Raw genomic sequence first — 25015 nt, forward strand, 5'->3', positions numbered from 1 at the left:
CTGAAACGGCGAGAGCGGGCGAGGCCCGGACACGGTCTCGCGAGCGGCCCGCTGTGCGTCAGGCATCCAGCGACCCTGGACGGGCCGTGCGGACTCTCGTCGTCCTCTCGAAACCATCTATCCTGCAGGTCCTGAGCGGTCGCGGGCAGGCGTCCCGGGCTGACGAGTCCGGGCTCAAAGCCCTCCGGCCCCCCTGAGCTCCGGCAACACCGGCGGTGACGCCGAGCGCGTCCCCGGGCGCCCCACTGCGCTGACGTCCGGACTCTCGCGGTCAGTCCCTGAGGCCGGCGTGGTTCTCGTGCCCGTTTCTGAGATGAGCCGCCGGGGTGCACAAATGCGGAGCGAGGTGCTCAGGCCCATAGCCGGGCCAGGGTTCCGGGCAGGTGGCCTGGCCTGACGCCTGGGCTCTCGACCTCCCGAGACTTGCCGCTCAGAGGCCCACTGCAGGAGTGTCACAGACTCGCGCCACGGCGGCCACGTGCACAGTTGGCAGCATCATCTACAGAGGTAAATGATGCCAGTGACGATCGACAGGTCAAATCCTGTGTTGCTGCCCCTGGCAACCACAGCCGGCCCCAACGCCACCCGACGGCCGTGGACCACTCCTGGGTGGCTTCATAAAGAACGCACGGCTCTCTGAAACTGTTTTTTTTTTTTTTTTTTTTTAAATTTAAAAATCATGGTAGAGATTGGGAAAGACAGTGCATTCGAGGGAATACAGAGATTCCTTTTCCAAAAAACAGATAAATGGCTGAGAACCCATAAACATCAAAAAATCAAAATGAGAGGACCACCCACATAACGAGTCACCTACATTTGCTGCATCGGGCACCTGGAAAAAGTGTACTACAGGGACGAGGCCACCAGGACAAGCTCCGTTCAGGTGCACGGAAGGCTTCTACGCAAACACTCTGGTCAGAACCGAGCTACGAGAAAACGAAAAACTCACGCGGGGCCGATGTGGCGATCGCAGAGTGACCCCCCCCCGCCCCCGACCAAAATGCACATGCGGAAAAGATTACGTAGCACTCGAAGGGAAGATGAAGAAAGTATTCCGGAAGAAGACTTACTTTACCAAACACGATTTTACAGAGTGGATTACGTTGTCCGAAAATTTACAGGAAAGTAAGGATTCTATGATGCAAGACACGAAGGCAGAGGTAAGATGAAGGGAGTGAGCAGAGGAGCAGCAGAAAGATACCCCCAGATCCGCGGGCAGTCGGGGTATCCGTGACTCGATTACCCTTCTAGGAACAACCTCCTGGAGACTCGCTCCTGCTGACCGGGAAAAGCGGAAACTATCGAACTTAAGCATGAGGAAGCTATTGGAGGAGACGACTGGCAAGGCCATCGGCGCCACTTAAATAGATACATACGCTTAAGTTCCTGTGGTCAAGATGGTAACACAGAATGAACGCTGCCATTATTGAATGGATGCGGGTGATCATCATTATTATTAAATTAACATAAGAACCCGCAAGCACTTATGACAAAGATCGGGCCCGAGCCGAAGTGTGGGAGAGAACGAAAGAGGTAGGAATATGCCGGGCGCCTTTTTTGCCCAACGGAGTTTGATTACTTTAACTTGTGACGTCGATTAATCAAAAAGACTAGCTTAAGCATATTATTTTTTAAATTGTATAGGTAAAAAAGAGAAGAGGAAATTAAATCAGAAGTTAGAAAAATAACGGTAGAGACACATTAAATAACTAAAAATAAGAAGCAAACTTAGAAGAAAAATATAAGACTTATCTATTGAAAAACAGCACAATCAGACCGACCTTGTGGAAATGTGTGCAAATCAATCAGACTGACCTTGTGGAAATGTGTGCAAATCATAGAGGAAACGTTATCAAAGTAAAGCCGCCAGCACCTGGAAGGACACACAGCGATCGGCTGCGGTTCGTGGCGGGAACGTGGGGACGGCCAGTCAGCCGCGCAGCGGGGTCTCACCCCTCAGGCTGGGGACGAGGCGCGCTCTGCTTTTCTTCACAAATTTGATGTCGGAAAGGCGCGCGTGTCCGAACGTGGAGACGCGTCCCGGTGCGAGGGTCCGGTGACCCCGGGCTGACGAGGCGTCACTCACAGCGACACACACAGCTCCGGGCCACGCTGGCGCCCACGCTGCCCCACGGCCCCCGACTCGGCCTCTTCTGCCCGTGCGGCCCACGGACCTGTGAGTCCAGACGAGGCTGGCGTTCCTCGTCCAAGGAAGAGTCCCCCGTGCTCTACAGCTCCAGACCCCAAGGTGGCAGCGTCCCACAGACGTCCTGGGTGTTTGTCACACGTGTACAATGTCCTGATACACACGCACACACACGCACACACGGAAAACCAGCAAAGGCAACATAAAGAGCCGCGAAATACATTTTCATACCGAGTCATTTACAGACACAATGTACGCGGCCGTCGGACGGGTGGTTTGAGCCCTTGACAGTTTCTCGCTGTGTGGCCTCCCGTGACCGCCCACTGCGCCGCCTCATCTGTGACGGGGCGGTAGCCGTAGTGTTTGCTGACTGGCTTATTGTGACAACCCACTGAGTTAATCCCTCTCTCTGACAAGCACTGGCTCGATGCCAGTCACCATTATCTCATCATCGTCATCATCGTCATCATCGTCATCATCATCATCATCACCATCACTGTGGCATATGATATAATTGAGATGGAACGTACATAATTTAGGACCATTTTCACTAAGAATAGTAAAAAATTGGGAACGTCAAATTCGAGGAGCCTGAAAGCCTCGGCCTCACGGGCTCCCTGTAACCTGCTTCTGGACATTTTACTTCTTTTTCCAAAGTGACTATTTGGAATTTGATGGTGAATATCACTGGCTATAAGAGAAATACCTAATTGAGCATTTTCTACTGTAATGCAACCTGTCTTCATGTCGCCCATGGAGAGAGAGGTCAGGGTGGCCAGCTGCTCTGGCTGGCCTGAGACTGAGGGTCCCCCGACATGGGACTCGTCCGGTAGCTTTAAAACCGAGACAGTCGTGGTCGTCAGTTAATCACGTCGGGGTAACTTACTTCCTCTTTCTCTCAATGCAAAACGAATTTCACCACGAGCTGGTGTAAAGATTTCCAGTAATTTTTCTCCACATTTCGGTTGCCTTGGCTTCAGTTTATCACCACGACTCACCACAATGATGCTCTCGCGATGCCCACACTTCCCATGTCGTACAACCTTTTAGTTGTCTCTCTATATAGTATAGAGAGCTTTAGTGACAGGCAGTGGGCCGGGCACTGCTTTTATCTCTGTTGCCTCCCCGGTGCTCATGGAGGCCACGGAGAGGGCCCCCCACCCCGGGGAGAGAGACTGACTTGGGTGTTAGAGATAGGAAAGGCAGTAGACCAGGCCCCGGTCACCTTCCCTGCTGGGTTGCAGAGAACTGGGCAAACATGATGACCCACCCCAAACCCACATCTGATGACGGGACCTGTCCCGGGAGAAATGGATGGTCCCAGGGGACAGAACTTGGGAGGCAACAGAGCGGTTGAAGGAGTCTGACTCAGTATAGAAACGTCTAATCGGCATCTCAGGGTCAACATGGCTGGACAGGCAGCGATGACCAGGTGTCGGAAGAAGCCGTCAACATGAAAGACAGTAGGAAAACCCACCGACCAACCACTAAGAAAGGGAGGTGGCGCGGACAGACAGGCGGGTGACTGACTGGGAGGCGGTGGGGTAGGAGGGGGGGGTGGGGAGGGAGAGAGAGTCGCAAACAGAAAGAAATAAAGGAAGAACAACGACAGTATTTTCAAAGAGAAAAGAGAGGAGCGGACCCCTTAAAAGAGACAGGAAGTCGGAGATGTGTTGCATATTAAACAGGAGGAAATCGGAAAGACAATCCCCCGCCCCGAACGGAAAGATACAGACATCTGAAAAGAACATTAAAACCTGAATCAAAACCTGAATCTAACGTACTAAGAATTCAGGAGGCAAAACTGTAAAGAATGAAGGGGAATAGTCGTAACACCTTTTTTGCCCCCAAATCGAAAAGGCCCACTAGGGACTCAGCAAAGGAATGAAGGTAAACTGAGATTAAAGCACACGAGAGACTCTGGAATGAATAAAAGCCCGAGGCTTCCACCACGCTGGGTAGCAGCAGGCGCCCAGGTGGCCCCCGGAGAGGATGACGATGACGTCACGCCTCGAAACGCCAAGCCAGGGGGGCTCCCACCCCGAATTCTGTTCCCAGACTCTGTCGCCCGCGGAGCTGAGAGGGTTTGGCTCCCGGAAACGCTCCCAGACCGCAGAGAGGCTGCTCCCCAAGCACGTGGGACAGGCCGTGGCCTGGCGTTCAGGACACACTGTCCCCCTGCCAGAGAAACGAGGGGCGTCCTAGGAGGACGGGCCCGGGTTAGAACAAGAGACGGCGGCCCAGGCTGAGGGCCCAGGGAGGAACGAGCGGGGGGGCCCCCGGTGCGGCCGGCGGCGCGGGGAGAGGCTGTGGCGTCTGCGCCCTGTCCTCGTGCCCTTTAGACGGCGCCCCCTCCGCGAGCTCCGCCCACAGCCTGCGACGCCGCCACCACCCCCTTGCCTCCACTGTGCCCTGTTTTCTCGTCTGAGCCACGGTTCTCATCACCTTCCAAAATATGCCGTCGTTTCATAGAAATAAATCACGCGTATTACCGACCGTGCCTCTGCCCCAGTCAGCTCGAGGACGGGGACCTCCGCCCCTCACTGACCTGTGCCGAGCGCCCGACACGCAGCAGACATTCAACGACCGTTCGTTAAGCGAACTGATGCACTTAATGCATATTTTGGGGTTTATGTAAAGAAACCGAAGCAGACACAATTCAGGCAACTAGCTTTTCGAACAATAACGTTTTATATTTAAATTAAAATTTAAAATTTTTTATATTAAATTTTCGTTGAAAAAGACACAGAATCAGGGTATTCTACTTAGCCAGCAGAAACTCATGAATCACGAACAATGAATTCCGAGGGGATATCATCGTCTTGGAAGGAGGGAAGCAGAGAGTTGGCGTTTAGAGAAAGCTGAGTGATAAAAAGTGATACAAAGGGCCTACGCCCTCGCCCCTGATGAACACGAGAATAATCTCTAAAAGCAATAAACAGAAAAACGATGATTATGCATATTATTTAGACATACTGAAATAGACACCAGAGGAGAGAGCCAAAGTAACTCAGACTGCTGGCCGGGCTGGCGGGGCTGGAACTGAGATTTCTCTTCCTGAACTTTACACACAATCTCTCTTTTTAAATTAGCTGCGTGTAGTTACTAAATAAAATAAAAATCAATTCGAATAATTGGGGTCAGAAGCAAAAACCTGGATTTCGTTTAAATGTCGAGTTCTGAGAATGTCAATGGATTCTTTCTTGTCTTTAGGCCTCTCTTTTATTAGGGAAATGTGTGATAAGTGCATTGAAAATTAAAAATCCCTTATTGTTTTGTTTCGTCTGACATATGAGTGTGCTAAGACTCCCCTGACATGGCAGCTAGAGGGGGAGGGGGATTCTTGCGTGGATTCCTGTCTCGTGTTGGATCCAGACAAATCTAAACATCCTAGGAGACCACGGTCTCTCCTTTGTGATGATTACATTCCTGGTGAGCAGATTAAGAATTGTTTTTCTGTCTCAGGTCTTTTTGCCCTGAACTTATGTGGAACCTGTAGGAAAACAAACTGAGTTGACCATGAAAAGGTTTTATGCTGTCTTGTGGTCATATTTTTACCACACAACATTATTTCTTCATTGAAATGAGCTCTTGTCTTGAAAGTATTTTAATTCAAATGGTAATTTATCTAAACAAATTAGTTTGAGTATATCTTTGGTTCTGGGAACATTATTTAAAAATTTAGGCATGGCTATAAAAACACAATGCAAGACATAGAGCATTTATTGGAAACTTTATAAGTCAAATAAGGACGGCTTCAGCAGCCACCCGAGTGAGCAGAATGAGGATGAGAATTCTAATACATAGTGTTTGTATTCAGAATTGTGGAAAATCCTCAGCGTCACATGAAAAAGCTAACACGTAGGTCTTCTTTTTCTTCTAGACCCTCTCAGGGGGAATTTCCAAGTCTCTCTGACTGGTGCAGAAACTTGACAAATTATGGTTTACAGGTGTTGATACCAACACGTCAACCCAAACCGACTCGAATGTCACATGAGCGGTAAAACAATTGATTAAATTCCTGTATGAAGTTTGGAAGCGAACTGGCGTGGTTTCCTTCTTCAAGCTAAAGCTCTTTCAAGGTTACCTGAGTTCGCTGTACTCATCTGCTCAATTTTCCTAGTCCCGTAAGGTCGAAGATTTTCTTTCTTTCTTTTTTTTTTTTATCATTTAGTGAAACTCTTTTATGGGGATGGGTGGAGAACTAAGCAACGAGGAGGAAGATTCTGGTGGGAAAAACACCGGAACATGGACACCCATCACAGGCAGGGCTGCCCAGGAGAGAAATTCACAATGACCACCTCTTTCAATGTGATAACTAAAGATGAGGTTTAAGTAACCACTCTTGAACGGACGGAATAATTGAAAAATGCTCGTTCGACATTCTATTCAGGATCCGAGCAGCCACCCTGTAAGTGAGCCTCCTCTTTCCCTCCCCTTGGCCTTGTCTTCCTGCAAATGCAACATGAAAAGAAAGAAAGAAAACTGGCCGGAAAGGACACGTGGCCGGTAGGTTTCAGCCCACGGAAAGAACTGCCCGATGCTCTGGTTTTTAAAGGCGTGTTTCCTGAAATACACATGCTCGGGGTGGTTTGGCTTTTAAGGTGGACCCAGTGGCCCTGGTCTGGTTCTCCTGAGAGATTATCAAGTTCTTCTGCACAGTCATGGGCTGGGGAAACTCTCTGCGGGCAGAGCCTGGTGCTTCTAGGAAGACAGAGCATCCGGCAGGGGAGACTCCCGCCTCCTGGCCAGGTCACCGCCCGCCCCCACCTCTCCTCGCTCTCACTCAGAAGCGGAAACTGATAGGCAAGGCTCCATCCCCGCCCAGGCTTGTTCCCGTTCCCGCCAAGGGCTGCCCGCCGCGGGTACCAGCCACATCTGCTTCCTCCTTCCTCCTGCCATTGTTTCCAGAGGTGCTCGGGCCACCGCCCCAGCCCACATGCGAACTTCGGAGAAACAGCCCCAATCCCTCCCTTCTCGATCTGATAAAACCAAAATCCAACAGAAACAAGTCCAACCTATGTATTTAAGGTGCAGAAAAAGCTGATCATACAGTTAAAAATAAAGAGAATAAAGAAATGTAAGGCAGGCCAAAAATAAGTAAATAGAAGCTAGTGACATAATATTAATTTAAAAAAAAACAGAGCCTAGTTTGGAAAGCGACGTTAGGGATAAGGATATTCACTATTTAATCATGAAGAACAATTCATGCAGAAGCTGCGACCCTACTTGACAACATAAAGAGGATTTAAGTGTTAATTATAAAATAAATTTGACAGGATAGATTGAAAACTAAATAGTCATAACGTGAGACTTAAAAATACTTTGGAAACAGATATGCAAGACAGACAAAAAGTCAGAACGCGTTTGAACAAATAACTAAGGCGCTTGATGCGATCGTCACGTAAATAACCCGACTCCAGCCTGGGACACACATTCCTTCCTTCCCGCAGGAAACATTTACAAAAACTCCCGTTACTAAGCCGTAAAGTCTCAAAAATGCTAAAAATAATATAAGCTTAACTCCTCTTTTGATCTCAGTGTAATAACATCTGAAATAACAAAAACATTACCCAGATGCCTCCATAAATTTGGAAATGCAAAACCACAATAATTCTAAATACTTTATAGATCTGAGAGGAAAGCAATCCTGACTAATTGTACCTAAAAACAATATCTTGTATTCTCCCCTCAAAAGATGCACAATTCTGGGCGCATCTTCCAGTTTTCAGCAAATATTTTCCGAAGCATCGATTAGTAAACTTACAGTGAATATGTGGACGGAGATATAGATTTGTAGTAAAATCTATTCTATCGTCTATCTATCTCTATAGCTATCATCTACCTACCTACCTACCTACCATCTGTCTATCATCATCTCTAGGTTTGTTTACATTTTTAATCCAGAATATCTGAAGCATATGACATAGTGGTATTATTGGGGGTAGATATGCTGAGTCTGGGTGGATCTGGTAAATTCTAGAGTCAATTATGCTGAGGCCTGAAGAGAATAATGAAATTTGTGAAGAACTTAGGTATTATTTAACCTACATAACAAGGTATTTTCTGTGAAAAACAGTGGTATTCCCAAGGTATCTTTCTGCCTTTGCTCATATGGAGAGATAAATAAATATAAAACAACAAACACACACACACGTACATGCATTCACAAAAACAAGACAAATAAACCAAAAACAATCGAGCCCACCGAAGAAACTGCGAATGTACAAAATATTTTCCTGAGAACTACGTAAGGCAGATTTTTTGGTGCAAAATGACAAATCCCAACCTAGAGAGCTTTTATAGCCTGCCGCCTCTGCGGGGGCTTCTACACGAGCATTTCAGTGGCCGGCCACATAAGCCGAACCGGCCTCACGTGTGGCTAACCCCGTCCGCCCGCGTTTGTACCCGGACGTCCAGCACTAAGAAATGTCGCCGCCAGCTCGAACGCACTGCCAGCTCGTCCGTCTGGCGTTCCGCGCCGTCGCTCCCGGGGCAGGTCCGGCAAGACGACGCCTTTCCTGTCCGGGACGGTCCCGGCTGGCGACTCTCCAGCTGCGGAGACGCGGTGGCAGGGCCGAGCGGAGGGGGCAGGTGGAGGAGGGGTCAGGCGCCTTTCCGTGAGGACACGGCGGCGGGAGGCCAGGGCACGCGCGGGCAGCAGGGCTGGCCCCAGGGGGGCGGCCCGTGGGCGCGAGGCACGGTGTCGGCGTTCGTGGTACCACTGGGCTCGCTCCCTGAACCAGACTGGGGGGCCGAGGGGCCCCGAGAACGCACCTTCGCAGCTCAGGTGCGCCCGCTTCCACGGCGACGCTGCTCCTGTCAGTGCTCCGAAGCTCAGCGGGGAGCAGCGCCCCGAGTCGCCTGAACCCTCCGCTCCGCCACCGCGGGCCGCCGAGCCAGTGCGCGGGGCAGCGTCGCACGCCCGCCCGAGGGCCACGCGGACCGCTTTCCCGGGCCGAGAAGCCTGTCGCCCACGTCCCAGACAGCCGGACGGCGCGCTGCGGGGGGGCGGCGTGGGGGGCAGCCGCGCTGCTGGGCGGGGGGCTCTGGGAGCGACCGAGCCAGGCCCACGAGGCGCTGCAAGGCGGGGGCTTCCGAGTGCAGGGCCCGGGCAGCCCGGCCTGCTGCTAGCTTATCCGCGGTTACTCCCATGCGTAAATGACCCGAGCCCTCTCCTCCCTGGCGACCCTGTGAGGCGCGCCCTCTCCCACAGGTGCTGGCTGAGTGACCGGGTTCTTTCGACGCCCTTGGACACCTAGAGGCCGGCGAGCGGTTGACATTTGTCGCGGCTCACACAGGAAGGAGAGGAGGCGCGCGGGAACAGGGCAGCCCCTGTCCCGCCCGGGGCGTGTCGCTGTGGGAGGCGGCAGCAGTCACTGCGCCCTGCCCACCTCCTGCGGCCTGCAACTGCCCCAGATGTCTCCGCGGGGCAAGAAATCGCTCCGCCGCCGGGTGTGTGAGGAGCCACCAAAGTACGGGCAGCCACGCGTGACCGTCCGAGGCGCACCAGGCCACCACAGAGAGGGGCTGTGTCCGCACGGGTCCCAGGACGAGAAAGCCTGGCGTTCGGTCACGACGCGCTTCGGCCTGGAGGACGCGGCCTGCAGGCGAGCGGTCCTTTCACCGCCTGGAAAGTCTCCCCCTCCACTGGCCAGGGAGGCGCACGCCCTGCGGGTTTGCGCTTCGAAAGCCAGCCGGTTAAGAGAAATGACATGAAGAGCCACTCCGCTGAGACCGACTGAGAAACAGGAAGGAAATGAGTATCTGTGTGATGCGCAGTTGATCCTGCAAAAGTAACAGAAGTGCCTGATTCACGCTAAAACGAAGACCGATGTCGCAGGGCTGTGGAGAGCTGTGACCTGCTCCCGCGTCCTGAGGCCACGCAGGGCCAGCCGTCCAGGGCACCGTGAGAGACCAGGGTCTGCGTGTCCCTGTGGGCAGCTGGGAACTCCCAGAGCCCCTTATGAGCCACGATGCCCCAGCTGTCTGTAGCCGCCACTTTTTAAGATCATCTTCCTCCTGCAAGGCGACCCCTGGACTCCCAGCACTCTGCCCCCTGCAGAGATTCACAGCCCAGGGGACCCTCCTGCTAACGACCCAGCGGCTGGACAGCCCGCCACCTGGGCTAGCCCGAGACACACCCAGGCCCGCACCTGGAGGCCGCGCGAGGAGGTCCAGGGTCCGAGCTAGCATAGCAGCTTCCCTTTTTCACTTGTTAAAAACAAGGAGCCTGTGGGTTAAGATGTTTTAAAGATCCCGCACCCCCATCCTTTGGGGTCCCCCCTACAAAGCAAACACGAAACACCAAGCTGCGCCCTCCCGGCCCCGCCACTCGGGCAGCAGGGGTGAGGCGCGGGAGGACGGGCTGCGGCATCGCTGGGCTCCGCGAGGCGTCTGGAAGGACGTTTCAGGACACTGTGGCTCGGGGACGCCTCCCACGAGACAGACTCGCATGAGCAAGACTCGCTCGCGTTGTCAGGAAAACAAAGCCGAGGCTCCCCGCCCACTGTCGGTGCTCTGGGCGAGAGAGAAATGCATCATGTCTCAGAGGAAGACACAGCGGCTTTTCCAATTAATATGTATTTTCCCGATTCGGTTGTTAAAATAAAACAAAAACCCGCAAGGACTAGTACACACAACGTGGGCTCATTCTTCTGTGTTTCGTCACTGGTAGTTTCGCTTCATGGACTAAATAAATAACCGATGCGAATGTGTTTCTCCTTTTACAGAAAAGTGGAAGCAGCCAAGGTTCGCTGGGCACTTAGCGCGTGCGCCGTGCTAAGAGCTCCCACGCGGACTCCCCTAGCACGTCGCCCCTGCGTCACCCCGATTCCGAACGAGGCGGCAGACACGGAGGTTTGCACCCGCGCCTCGAACCGTGCGGGCCCCCCGCGGCCCGGGCCGGCACGCAGACTCCGCCCCGCGCGGGGTGCGGCCGCGAAGCCCCCTCCGCGCTCCCGTGGACGCTCCCCGCGGGGACGCACGGCAGCGGGCGGCCGGCCGGCTCTGCGTTGTCTTCAAAAGCTTTCTCTTTCAGAGAAAATACACATATTCGAAAATATGAGGTGTCGAAATCAGAGAGCTCAGATGGGGGGGTCTGGGTTGTTCCTGGGTGAGTCTGGGGCACCCCCCGGGTGTTTTCCACCTGCCGCGCCCGTCCTCCAGGGCCGACCTCCGCGGACCGAGCTGCTCCCCCTGAGCCGTGCGTCTCCTCGGCGCATGCGCTCCTGCCGGGACGCGCCCCGAACACGGGACCCGACGGGCTCAGGAGAGAACAGAGGACCAGGGACAGTGCGGAGATGCCCTTGGTTCTAGGCCTCTCAAAACCAGACGGCAAACTGTAGGGAAGCAGGGGGCGGGGGGCAGGGAGGAGAGCGACGGGCGCAACAGGTGACTTTCAGGGAAAACCGGTGCGCTCTGATAGCAGAGGGCAAGGGAAACCCGACGCCCATTTGAAAATCATTCTTTGAAGGAATCGGTAAGCATCGAGGCACAGGGACCCAGAGACACGACTTATGGGGGCTCTTCGGGGAGAAGCGGCCCGGGCCTGCTGGGACGGGGGGAGGCGCGGCGAGGGGCGTCGCAGGCGGAGGGGTGTGGGGCACAGAGCAGAGAGTGGGGGGCACAGAGCGTCACAGCCACGGCACGTGACCGCACGCACTTCCTCTCGGTCATCTTACAGCTGAGGACACTGGGGCACGAAGGGGTCGGCCACTCTCCAAGGCCCCAGCGCGAGCCTGGAGCCTCGCGCTTGTCTATGGGACCCTCGTTCCCGCGAGAATTCTACAGGCACCGACTGAGGGCCTGGGGCTCCTGCGCCTCGGGAGATGTCAGTGGACGAAGTCGCACCGACCCCGGGGAGGTTTTCCTCTGTCCCGACTGTGAACATTCCTCACCGGGAACAAAGATTCACCTAAGTGGATACAAGAGGTGACGACGACGGTCAAGGGTAACGGTCAAGGGTAAGGACGACTTTCCTGACCTAGCGAGGTCTATTATTACTGACAAGGAATAATCTCTAACGGCCTCAGATGGAAAGTGACATTTCGACACATTTTCGATAGGGCCGGGCCACGCAGAAGCAGCTTGTCGCCAGGAGCACCGCCCAGCGGGCTGCAGCTGGTCCCCCGGCAGCGCCCTCGCCAGGGTTTCTCAGCCAAAGAAAGTCTGGGCGCCGTCGCAAGGAGGAGCCGCGGGGACGGAGCGGCCCCAGTCCCCCCCCCCCCGTCCCCGCCTGTGGCCACGTCCACCTGTCCGTCCCTCAGGCCGCGGCCGCTCCGGCACCTGGTGTGAGCTCTGCACCGCTCGCGGACACCCGCTCCGGACCGCCCGACGCGCAGCCCGACGCGCAGCTCACGTCGAGCTGCGTGACGCTGACGTCATGGAGCCGCGAGCCGGGGGGGGGGGGGGGGGGGAAGGGGGTGGCGGCCAGGTGCGAGGCGGGGCCGCCCCCTCGAGGCTTCTCTGCAGACGGGCTGCACGGGGCGCGCGGCACCCACGGGCTGCGGGAGCGATTTCACGCTGCGCCGCACACCCCCAGCGCCCCGAGCTGTGCGTCCTGCCGGGGTCGCTGTTCCGTCTCTCACGTCGTTAGTGTGAACCGGCGAGGTGTTCTGCTCTGCAGCACGACTCACCAGGCGCCTTGAGCTGCCATCGCGTCTCCTGCTCAGTGCGAATCCGGAACAGGACCTGGGCGCACGCAGCAGCACCCCCGACGCCCGGGTCTGCGAGGCTCCCCAGAGACCCTGGGCGGAGGTCACAGTGAAGCCATGCCGTGCCACCTGGGACGCAGGTGCAGAGCCGTCTGTGCAGGACAGGGGGTCAGGCTGCTGCCGCGCTCAGCAGGGGGCCGGGGGCCCGGGCAGCGTGGGACAGGCCGGCCCCGTCCGCAGACCACGGTGCCGGGCTGCGGCCTCCCCCCGTGGCACTGGGCGCCTGTCCTGACCCTTGCGCTTGTCCTCGAGCTCGGCACAGCCGCAGTGGGGCAGGGCTGGCTGCAGAGCGCCGACGGATGCAAAGTGCAGACCAGGGTGTGCGTCCGCCCCGCGAGGCCTCAGTGGGCGGCAGGCCTCGAGCACCACGAGCCTCGTGCCCGCCGCTGTGACCAGCACCGCTCCATAGCGGGATGTGGGGTGTGCTTGCTGCGGACCCGGCTGGAGCAGGGACAGTGCCCCCGGGAGGCCGGCGGGACAGGATTCGCCCCCACACAGCGGAGGAGGGAAGGTCCCGGCCCCTCGGCCGCGGACCAGTGGCCTCACCTCCACCCCGAGCCCGCGCCCAGGCCCCACGCGGCTCGGAGAAGGCAGAGGACGCCAGCACTGCGCCCTTCCGTGTCTGGGAAAAGCACCCACTTCGGGACCCGAGGCTCCGGCCAGCGCACCTGCGGCCGGTTCACCAGCTACTGAGGGTCTTCAAAATGAAGACGTGGGACCTCGTGCTCGGAGCCTCACTGGCCGGGGCTCCGCGTGGGGCCGGCCTTTCATTCCGTCTGTGTGTTGCCCAGGTAGTTTTCACAGCCTGTGTGCGACGCGTCCCCCGTGCAGACAGAGAGCCAGGAGCAGGGAGGCCGAGGACGTGCCGGGCCGTGAGGGCCGACGGGGGCCGCACAGGGCCGCTGCTCCCGCCTCGGTCCTGCCCCGGCCTCCCTCTCAGGGGCCCCGCGCTTTGTTTGGAGCCATCGGGGGTGGCAGACTGACACAGGACGATGGGACGGCGGGGCCTGGCTTCCGGCAGCTTCCGCGCGCCCTTCACCCCCGGGCGGCCCTGTGCCGGCTCCTACCGACGGGTTTTACTCCGTAGGAAAAGCCAAGACGAGGAAGGAGAGAGGAGGCTGGGAGCCGACTCGTCCCCACCGCCCCTGCCAGCCTGCACTGAGCAAAGTGACAGTGAGACAGACAGGTCGCTGTCACACGGGCTTCCGCTGACATTGCCCCGGTTCCTGCCGCGGCCGCTCGTTCGGGCAGTTCCGTGCCCTCTGCGTCTTTGCCGTCAGGCACCGTGCGCCAGCAGTCAGCGCTTCTGCCCCGAGGCGCGGGAACTCCGAGGCCCCTGCCCGAAGACACCTGCACACGCGGCGGTCCTTACCTGGGAGGGCAGGCAGCCACCTGGCAAGGCGCCACCCCCGTGGCGGGCCGGGTGCTGGGGTCGCAGAAGGACGCGTTCACCTGGACCCTCCGCTCCCTGTAGCAGACGCCTCCCGTGGTCATCTGCCCTGTGGGAAGAGGTGACGCGGCTGACGGAGGCGCGGACAGGCCCCGCGGCGACGGGCAGGCGCGGGGCTAACGCCATCTCCTTAGAAACACCTTTCCCGTCCTCGCACGGCTTCCTGCTAACGAAACTGGCCGACTACTGACGTTCTGCTTCCCTGACCCGTCCTCATGGTGTTCGCGAGTGCCTCTCACCAGCTGTGACGCACGCACGCGGCCCCCGAATCTGAACATCTTTAAAATCAACGTGGGTCTCGCCATCGACACCAGACACCTGTGATGGAACATGCTGGTTCCTCAACACCGTTTCTGTAGTTGACGCTGGCCACTTTGCAAAGGAAACGTGATACCACATAAGCCGGACTTATGTGTCCATTTGAGGGGGACCTTAGGAAGCAATCAGTAATTAACCAGAAAGAAATCCAGACCAAAAATAATAAGCAGTTTATCACTGGAGAGTTCACGGAGCTGAGTGTCATCAGGGTCTGTGAGCCCAAGGGCAGTTTCCGTATCGATGACGCAGGTGCGGGAGGCTCGAGGTCAGCGGTTCGATTCCCCGCCTCCGCTCACGTGCCCAGGCTAGTCGGGGCCCTGCGATCGTCCCTTTGTTCAATGTGGCCACTCAGTACATTTACTAAAATCAGCGCGACCGATTGGCTACCCGCGGCCCCTAGCATAGCCAAAGTCAGAGAGGAAGGGGAATGCGGGTGGGGTCGGGGCTGGGGTCGCAGTGGGGGGATGGGGGGTTCGTGTTTCGTGGGGACAGGGTTTCGGTTTGGGACGATAAAAAAGATCTGGGGACGAATGGCGAGGATGTTTGCTCAGCACCCTGAACATCCTTAAGGCCACCGACCTGTGCCCCTAAAAGTGGTAAAAACAGTAAACTCTGTTATGCACGTTTTCCTGCAGTGAAAAGGGAACTCTAACGTGACATCCGTTTTGGCCCCGGCGCAGGTACCAATCGGGTGGCCGTGGAGATCTCGCATTCGTCCACTCGGTGAGCACGTGCCTGGTGTGAGCTTCGCTCCCCGTCGAAACGGCCAAACCTTCGCCAGCACAGCTAGTGGACTTCAGAGGGCAAATCTATTTATAGGTGGCATGGACGCTCGAGATTTTAAGATTCGTGTTCCCAGCCCACACGAACAGTAACGGACGTGGAAGTGAACTTAAAGATTTCTTTGACAGTTTTCAAATATCTGAATATTTTGAGAAAATTACATAGACATTCATACACTTGATAGCTCTCGGGGCCCGAATGCTATTTTCATGTGAGATGGCATGTAATTGCGCTTTCAGACGAGCTTCCTGTCACGGACCCAGGTCTGCTCAGCCATGTGGCCGGGCATTTATGGAGGCTGAGGGCATGCACGCGAAGCCATTCCTCGCAGTGCTTATAAGCGCGCTCGATTAGTGGTCAGGAAGAAATACCACAGGGCCCATGGGAACGCCTGAGTCAAGCTGTCCAGTTTTCTAAAACGATCCATATGAACAGTGAGAGAGAAGAGTATACAATTCAGAGGGCAAAGTAAGAAAGCCAGAGAGAATACCCTTTACTGGCAGGCCCAGAGCCGACTCCTGGCTACGGGGCATGCGGGGTGTCACGCTGGCCGTGACCAGGCTCTGCCTTCATCTTTTTATGGAAACCAGCTCTGGCAAGGTCTTTGGGAATCATTTTTAAAATCTTTGCATCTTGCCAAAATACCTGGAAGAGGAGTATTCGGTCTGAAAGACTACGCTTTTGTCAAAGGCTCTGCAAACTTTCAATAAATCTAACTACAGGACGAATTCCAGCTGTTGCCTAAAGCCTCATCCCTATGTATAAAGTAAAGGAAACCAATCCTTTAAGCAAAGCTACACAGAAAACTGAAGGTGTGCGTTCCCGTGAGAAGCACACACCGTTGCTGTCGCGAGTGCCGGCTCTGTCGTGGGTGTGAGATGCTGAGCCAGACGAACCCGGGAGTCGGAGGAGGGAAGGTGACTTCAGGACACCAGGGAGGGGGACCTCCCGGAGCTGCTCAGAGGCTAAAGGCTCAAGGGCTGAAGGGGCAGCTTTGCCTGGCGTGAGCGACCGAGCACACGGCCCCCTGACGTGCACCGGAGCCTGGGGGGTGGGGGAGGGACGACGGCCGTGTGTGGAGGGCCTGCTATGTCCTCACGCATCTGACCTGCTCTCCAGGGCACGGGCCGACCCTCCGTTCCCTGAGGGCACTGACCCTGGCCCCACGGCATGGCAGAGGAGCTGCTGCTCTTCCTGTCGAAGCAGTTTCCACCCGCCCCTGAGGTTCTGAGCCAGGCGGGGCGAGGGGCCGGAGCCCACTCGCGCGCTCAGCCACGGCGGGGGACGCTGGGGAGGAGCCCCGTGCCGGGGCCTGAGTGGGGCCGGCCCGGAGACCTGCCCTGGACCCAGCGCCCCTGGCGAGGGGGGCGTGTGGGGACTGGCCAGGATTCCTGCTCCTTGGGGAGAGGCCGGTCCCTCTTTTTCCTGTGGACCTTTGGGAAATGGACAGGGGTGGGCATCACGCAGGGAGCAAAAGGGACGGGTGACACATTCTGTAATTTATCAGGGTCTTAGAAAAAGACACGAGAGGCGTTTCTATCAGCTCGGCTTAAAGGGGACCCCAGGCAGGGATGAAAGAGGCAGAATCATTTCTGGGACATGCTGGACCCCTGAGGTAAAGTTTACAGGAATCGAAACAAGGAGCTTCTCCCAGGCCCTGAACACTCCGGTGCCCAAAGCGAGCCTGGGAGGAACTCGCTCTGAAGCGGTCCCAGTGAAAACGCCTGGAGTCCACCCGATCCAGGGGCCGATGTTAGGGAAAAGCAGTTGCTGCTGTGAAGTGGCCCCGACGTCCAGCTCGGCCCCGACGGACGCCCGAGGCACCCGGGCCGTCGCTCCTGCCAGGGCCGAGTGCGCTCGGGGCTCCCGGGGGCCGGCGCCCGCGGCACGGCCTTGGGCTGTGTGCGCGCGCGTGTGAGTGTGTGTGTGTGTGAGAGTGAGTGTGTGAGTGTGTGAGTGTGTGTGAGTGTGTGTGTGTGTGTGTGAGTGTGCGCGCGCGAGGCAGGGCCTCTCTCCACAGCGCATGTGTTTCTGAGGGCCGTGTTTTGTTTTTGTATCTGCAAATATTTACTTGTCGCCCTTTGCCAGATGGCATGTACTGGCTCTAGTTAAAAATGTCCTTCTAGTGAACCAGCTGAATCGGTCTAAGCATGGGCTGAAAACCAGAGTGGCATTGAGGTGACAGAGCCATCCACCATCACATGAAATTCCTTTGCATGAGGTTTCTTATCGTTCCCACTGCAATTTTAATAAAACTCATAGTTTGCTGGTGAATTTCGGTACATGACTTCACAGCAAATATTTTTACATTAAGCTTTTTTAACTTGACCCTTTGATTAAAAACCTCCCTCCACATCACTATATTTTCCGTGCACCTTCTGTATTTCATCGTCAGCATGATATAAACGTCTGTGTGTAATAACGGGAGCGACTTTCGTTTCTCTCACATAACAAAACCTTGCTTAAAAAATTTGCTTATTTAAATTAGATGAAAAGCAAAAACCAGTCCACTGAGCGCCTTCCTCACAGCCACGGGCTGCTGTGGATGGGCCGGAGCAGGTTCTAGTGGCTTCCAGGTGACGCTCTGGCCACTGCTGTCGCCTGTCTCTGGAAATGTGACCGCCACCCTCAGGCAGACTCCCTGGGTTGCGCATTAGGACGTGATGACCGTCAGCGCGGCACATGGTGCAGCCCCACGGTGCCCACCACCAGGAGACACGTGACGAGCGACCTACCCCCTCCGCAGGAGACGGAGCACGCGGAGCGGACGACAGCCCAGGCGTAGCTAGGCCGGGCCCCGGGCTTCCTGTCGGCCCCCGGCCGCGGCACCGAGTACTCCCAGGCGACGCCCGGGTTCCTCCCCTGAAACAGAAGCTGCAAAATAAAAAGAGGAGAAAAACAGAGCAACTTAAAGTGGAACCGAGAAATGGACGCCGATTTGTTGCGAACTACTTGAAACAGTCATGATGCCGATTAAAAGTCGGCCATGACAGAATACGCCCTGTCCATCCTCCGAAACTCACACTAACTCCCCGAGCAGGACTCAGCTCCCTCCCGAAGCCAGGCACATCTCGGAAACGCACAGAGCCCGGCCTGCTCGCCTCACACGCAGACGCCTCCGCACCCAGAGCAACCCAGCAACCTGGGTACTTCCCGGGGCACTTCTCTGGGATGGCACCCCGACATGGCCAGGGGCGTTCCGATGACCCGGGTCCCTGCAGAGGCTGAGCCCACGCTCACCCCTGCGCCGGGGGACAGAGGCGCGTCCCCCATGGGCGTGGGCTCTGTGGTCCCAGGACAAAGCCCTGTCACTGGCAAAGTCAACGTGTCAGGCTGAGCACACCTGCGAGCTGGTTTAGCACCTGAAATCACACCTGGACTGTTTACCTTCTGGCTGGAAGCCTGATCACATAGGTGAAGGTTTCAGGGCCACTGGCCTCAGGGAGGAGCCTTTTTTTTTTTTTTGTAGAACCCTCACCATTAATCTGTTGACAGACACCCCATCTCTGAGCCTCGGAGCCTCTCTGGGCCCTTGGCGCGATGTCCCTGGCCCTTCCTGGACTCTGACAACGTGGCTCAGGTCTTGGTGGGTGAGGGACAGGTTGGAGCCTTGAGGAGGTGGCCGCACTCCGAGGCCATGGAGATGCCCCGGCCTCTGGGACTTCCTCCACCGGAGCGGATCCCAGCGAGCCAAACTCCTTTCCGGCCCTGGCCCCTCTCCCTTCCTCCACGATTACTCAAGCTAAAAGCCTGAGACGGCGGGAGAGAAGGGATTGCGGCGAGAATGCAGGGTAAGGTCCCCACGGGGAGGCGGGGTGGCCGCGTGCAGGCGTCAGGGCGCTGCAGGCCCCGAGGGCGGGTGTGGCATCTGGGCGGTCGCACCTGCCCGTTGGTCGTGGGTGGGTGGGCGACTGCCAGCCCGAGTGCTTTTCTTCGATGACGGGCAGGGGGTCTGCACGTCCACTGCCTGCTGCGCCCGCCCAGTCCCATGGGGACCACCCGGGGTGTCAGGAGAGGCCGAGTGTGTCACTGAGCCTCTGTGGCCATGGGTGGGAAACAGGGCGGGGGGGGGGGGGGGAGATGCTGGACACGGGGCGACGTGCCAGCCGCGGGGGCTTGGCTGTGGGGTGCTCATCGCTGTCCCGCCCCTCAGGACGCCGCGGATGCTGACGTCCCCCAGAGGGAGGTGCGGACGCAGCTCCGAGCGTGGGGGCCACGTCGCCCGAGGACGGGCGCAGAGGCGTGAAAAGCGGCCGCCGTGGCAGCCGCGCCACGACACGGGGGGGGGGTAGGGGGGGTGGGGAGGGGGCCGCGGCCCCGCTACGGGGATCCGCCTCGCGTCCGACGCGCCATCCAGGTGCAGACCCCCCGCCCCCCGACACGCCGGGGCGCCCCACCCCTCGGACACGCCGGGGCGCCCCGAATGCCCCCCGCCCCGACACCGAGGCCGAGCTACCTCCACGACCAGCGTTTCGTTGGTGGGCCCCGCGGAGCTCAGGCTCTCGGGCTGCCTGCGCGGGCGCCGGTAGTCGAAGGCGGCGCCCGAGAACGCGTAGCGGCCGGGCCGGTCCACGGCCCAGCGGCCGTTCAGGTAGTAGGCGCGGCGGGCGCTGCGCACGGCGATGTAGCAGGCGGACACGCTCGTCTCGCGGACGCGGATGCCCCGGGCCCCGGGCGGGATGGCGACCACCGGGCGGTACTCTGCGTGAGAGCGCGGGCGCGGGAGCGTCGTTAGCCGCCCGAAGCCACACGGCGAGAGTCGCGTTTGGAAAGGGAGCTCGGCTTTGGCGGTCAGAGTAACAAACCAGCTTAGTTTTCAGTCAGAGCAGAGCGTCGTAATTTTCACTCTGCTCAAGACCGCTCCTGCTCAGGTGACCGAGCAACGCTGCAGCCCCGCGCCCTGGGCAGCCCCTCCGCGCACCCCCGCACCCCCCCGCAGCAAAAGCGCACCCCGCGCCACGCGCAGCCACACCGCCCCCGCCAGCCCCGGCAGCCCCGCCCCGGCAGCCCTCCGCGCAGCCCGCGCCCGGGCAGCCCTCCGCGCAGCACGCGCCCCGCGCCGCCCCTCCGCGCACCCCGCGCCAGGCAGCCCCTCCGCGCACCCCCGCGCCCCGGGCAGCCCCTCCGCGCACCCCCGCACCCCGCGCACCCCTGCGCCCTGGGCAGCCCCTCCGCGCACCCCCTCCGCGCACCCCCGCGCCCCGCGGCCGGTACTCACGGTTGGTGCGGTGCTGCTTGGCATAGAGGCCCCTGTGCGTCGTGCACTCCGAGTTATTCCCCTTGCACACACCGCAAGAGTCTTCAGTGGCATCGGATCCGAGGACGAGGTCACAGCCCACTCTCTGGAGGACCCATGAGGTCACACGTCGTTCATGAAAGGAAAGACAACAGGAGTGGAGTCACAGGCCTCGGGCGGGAAACTGCCTCCCCGCCACAGCCGAAAATTGCGCCCACGCGGGCGAGTTAACAAACATTTATTGGATACCCAGTATGTGCACAGCGAGGCTGAAACGCTGCTCCGCAGAGTCAAAGTGGGAAAGCTCTAAGTGCCAACTTCGCCTGAACTCGTCAGCACTGCTGGGCAGCTACTGTCTCCTGAGCCCTGAATGAGGTCTAGCAGGTCATCGCGGGCGAGGCAAGGGTCAATTTTAGACACAGAGCACTTAGGGCGAGTGACAAGCGTGTGTCCTTGCCAGGGTCCACTGAATATGCCACGGTCTTGTGTGTCCCCCGTGCAGTGGCAGAGAGCCACGTGCCACGTGGAGCAGTGTGGAAAAGGACGTCCTTGCTGGCTCTCCCGAAACCTCGAAAACCCCACAACTTCTACGACGCTTTCCTGATAAGCGGCATTGTCTACAGATGTAAAAAAAAAATCTATTTGGAAATGAAACAGCTGTAGTCCGCACTCGCTTGCTCGTAAGCCTTAGGGCCAGGTGCATTTCAGAGACTTTCAGATTTTACGAAGATAATTAACGTAAAGTGCATGTAATGCGAAAGTCTCCGCTGAGCCCGGAATACAGCAGTGACGTTTCTGTAACAAAACGTCTTCGCACTAAGCGGGAAAAACCACACTGGCACGGAGCCTCGGCTCGGCTCAGGCTTTTGCCGTCAGACCGATTCAGGCCAGCTCACGTTTTACAGCCGACAAACCTCGCGTGTCATAGCTTGTTGGATCTCGTCATTATAAATGAGAGATTTCAACACTGCATCAAGACTACCTGAAAGTAATGAAATATTTAACAAATCAACTACTCATTAAACAAAACGGGTAGAGATGTGAGCATTTTAAAGCTGAAAAAAGATCTTAAAAGCGCCGCCCCGCCTCGTCTTCATGCGTTAAAAAGACTGCACCGCGGGCTCGAGCACGTGGTATCGTTTATACCACGGCCCTGCAACCCGGAGGCCACTAGAAAGGGCTTCGGACCCCAGCGAATGAGAATGCTCAGTGACTGCTTCGTTGACGGCCCATCGTGTGCGCAGTGCATTTGATCTGGTCACCCCACCCCTTTGCTTGCAAGGACATTCTTTCCATATCTTACTTCCTTCTGCTCATGGTGACGAGCTCTGAGGCCGATCGATGTTCGCTTGGCCACCAAGTCTTCCCTGGCCCGTGTCCTAAGTCTCCCTCCAAAGGCAGTTCAGGGTCCACACCTTCCCGAGGCCCTGCGGTAGCTGCCGAGTGGCCTCCGGCCTGAGCCGCCCCTGCCTGCCATCCTCCCCATGCTAATGCTCGGCCACCACGGCCTCATCCTGCGACCCCATTTGCTCCCTGTCCCAGTGCCTGTCCTCTGGGGACATGAGGGTAAACACCCAGCTCCCCACGCAGGCAGCAGGTGGCCCGGAGCCCCTGCCTCCCGACTCGCCTCCCTGGCACCCAGTAGCCCGGGCCTGCCGAGTTCTCTGAAGACCCAATCGGTTCCGACCACCCCATGCTTTCTCATGCCTCCCTGCCCCCTGTCTCCCCGACACCCCTCTTCCTAGTCACCCTCTCCGATCTAGCTCGGAAGCTTCCTTCTGCAAGGAGCCCTGCGAGTATCCCAGATCCGCCTCTCAGAGAGAATCAGCTCGTCTCTGCTCCGCGGCGATGAACCGCCGTGCGTCTCGGGACGTGGTCACCTGGCTTCTCCCCACCCCGGCTGTGACGTGGAGGGAAAGGGCTCGTTCTAAGTGCCTGGCCTCTCTAGCCCCTCGCAGTTGCCTGGCACAAAGCAGACCGTCTGGAGATGTTTGTTGGATGAATGAATGATCGTTATTACCTCACACATCCCATCTACACAAACATTACGGCTATGCTTCGCACATGGAGTCCCATCTTTGACTTTATTGGACAAAGAAAAGAAGAAATCAAATCCTTCTGCGATACAGTAGAGTTTGCATAAGTCCTGATCTTAAAAAAAAATACACACACAAACACAAATAAGAGAGATACTTAAGCTCTGATCATTTTTGCTCTAAATTTTAGACTTTTGTTTTTCTTTTTTGCCCATAAAATAACTCCCACACAATAAAACATTGCAAAGACATGTTTGTATGGTCGCTTCAATAGGTTTGCTTTTTCCCTTTATCATTATTTTTTTAAGCTTTACTCTTAATTTTTACTCTGTCTTTTACTGGTCATTGCTCTTTAAGCAGTTATTGGCACATAGTAGGCATTCAATAAACATTTGTTGACTTACTGCAACATTGCTGTTCACTATTCTACTGGTGTAATTACCATTTTGTAGAAATGCAAAAAGTCACTACCACTGTATGACAATATGAAAAATTCTTATAAATAAAATGTAACTTGAGAATTAAAAGTTACTTAATTTCTTAATAGCTTAATGCGGTTGAAGAAATACATAATATTTTTCAACTGATAAAAGGAATCACTTTTAGATGAGATCTCCAGAGAACAATATTTTCTATAAACAGATTGTCAAAAAATACTGATAATGGAGAATACAGGTATCATTATATACCTAAGATTGGCAGATAGTTTACTTCTTCTCTTAATGTATTTCAAGAGTTTATGATTTATATAGTTAACAGAAACTTTGTATAAATCTTTTTTTTTTCCTTTTTCTTTTCTTGGTAAGAAGGGGATAGTTGTTGATGAAAATTTTGTCTGCCTTAGGAGTTTCATAAGCCCAGGACTCATCTACAGGTATTTTCTTTATTTTGCAAGAGACACGACTGAATAATTCCATGACTGATTATTTTATTTACTGATGACTAGCAAAGCAGGAGCAGCGCACATATTCTGACCCCGATTCAAAGCTCTTTTGTTTCTTTCTCCTGCCTACTTGAGTCTCACTTAAGTTTTGCTAAGATTAAAACACAACCAAATACACTTTGTATGAAACTGCTTGCGATTTTCCTTCAGCATCTACTATCTCTGTAAGCTCCTCACTGTGAAAAGTATATATTGGGTGGTAAAAGGGGCTTAGGAGAGGGTCCGGCTTATGCCTCCGTCAAGTGTTACTTGAATGACATTCACAGTGTCAAAGAACGACACTAGTGTTCTTTGAATTTATTCTTAAATCATGCCACTCGAGCTGCCAAGTTCAAACTAAATCATCATAATACATGTTTCTCTCCAACTGAAGAGTAGAATCTTACAAATAGTACAAATAAACGTCTGGGTTTATAGTTATAGATCAAGACTTTCTGAATATGGTATACTTGAAAATTATCTGATTTTCCAAAAGATACTAAAGTTACTCTTTCATTCTTTGGCAATGAAAAGTGCTTATGTTAATATCACCGTCAGGTACTATGATTTGCAATTAAAAAATAAACATCGATGCGTTATCAATATCACATATCCTTTGAATTTTTTATCACTTCTTTGAAGATTTCATGGTATTACGTGTATGCTGTCTAGTTGGCTTATTAATTTCTGGCTACGCAGCTGGTCAAGTTCAGATAAGATGCCAGCAGCCCCGGGGCAGACAGACTCAAACCCCCTCCCCACCCCTACCCCCGCCCCAGTGACCTCGCGGGGTGGCGCCTGGTCTGAGCACGCCACGGATCTCACGGACCAGACCGTGCACAGATAACGAAGGGCGAGGCTGTGGCGAGGGGCCGGGGTGTGGGACTTACCTCCCACCTGCGTGTAAGGCCTCCACCTGTAGAGCCGCCCGCGGAAGCGTTTGCCGTTGAACTCCGCGCACTGTGTGGCGCGGAAGTCCGCGCTGTCGTGGGGACATTTCTGCTGGTTGCAAAGCTGCAGCGTGCGCGAGGGGCCCTCACAAAACCTCCCTCCACGCGACGGTCTGCAACGCATGATTTGGAGTTAGAAACCTCACATTTCAATGGCCGCTCACCCCGTCCTTGAAATGAGGCGTATTGGAGAGATGGGGCAGATGATGCTGAGTTACTTACGGGAATTAAACAACAAAGGTGCATTTCTAAGTGGCCACCGGCACTCCCTTACGCATGAGCCCGTGGTCAGGATGCGGATGGCGGGCTTGCGCGAGTTTGCTCCCGGCCGCCTCTAGCATCCCTCTGCAGGAGACGGGGTGAGCGTCTCTGCTCCCCAAACTCCATAAAGGAGGGGTGACTCAGGGAGGGCGGAGGCTCCCCCAGAACTACGGTCGACAGAAAGAGGAACTGAGAAAG

The 25015-nt window shown here is 55.9% G+C and overlaps 1 protein-coding gene across 15 annotated transcripts in view; it reads right to left on the reverse strand.

The window, feature by feature from the left end:
• Positions 1-25015, reverse strand: part of ADAMTS16 (ADAM metallopeptidase with thrombospondin type 1 motif 16) — a 120493-nt gene that overhangs the window by 48042 nt on the left and 47436 nt on the right. For all 15 annotated transcript variants that reach the window (XM_036225537.1, XM_036225536.1, XM_036225543.1 and 12 more), the window contains 6 exons: positions 24497-24669; positions 22669-22799; positions 20631-20754; positions 19869-20113; positions 18148-18286; positions 14234-14360 (listed from right to left, as the gene is read on the reverse strand). In XM_036225537.1, coding sequence (XP_036081430.1) covers positions 14234-14360; positions 18148-18286; positions 19869-20113; positions 20631-20754; positions 22669-22799; positions 24497-24669 — 939 coding nt within the window. The remainder of the gene's footprint in view (positions 1-14233; positions 14361-18147; positions 18287-19868; positions 20114-20630; positions 20755-22668; positions 22800-24496; positions 24670-25015) is intronic.

The sequence above is a fragment of the Rousettus aegyptiacus genome, unplaced genomic scaffold (genome assembly GCF_014176215.1).
Source record: "Rousettus aegyptiacus isolate mRouAeg1 unplaced genomic scaffold, mRouAeg1.p scaffold_m13_p_8, whole genome shotgun sequence".
Classification (NCBI taxonomy): Eukaryota; Metazoa; Chordata; class Mammalia; order Chiroptera; family Pteropodidae; genus Rousettus; species Rousettus aegyptiacus.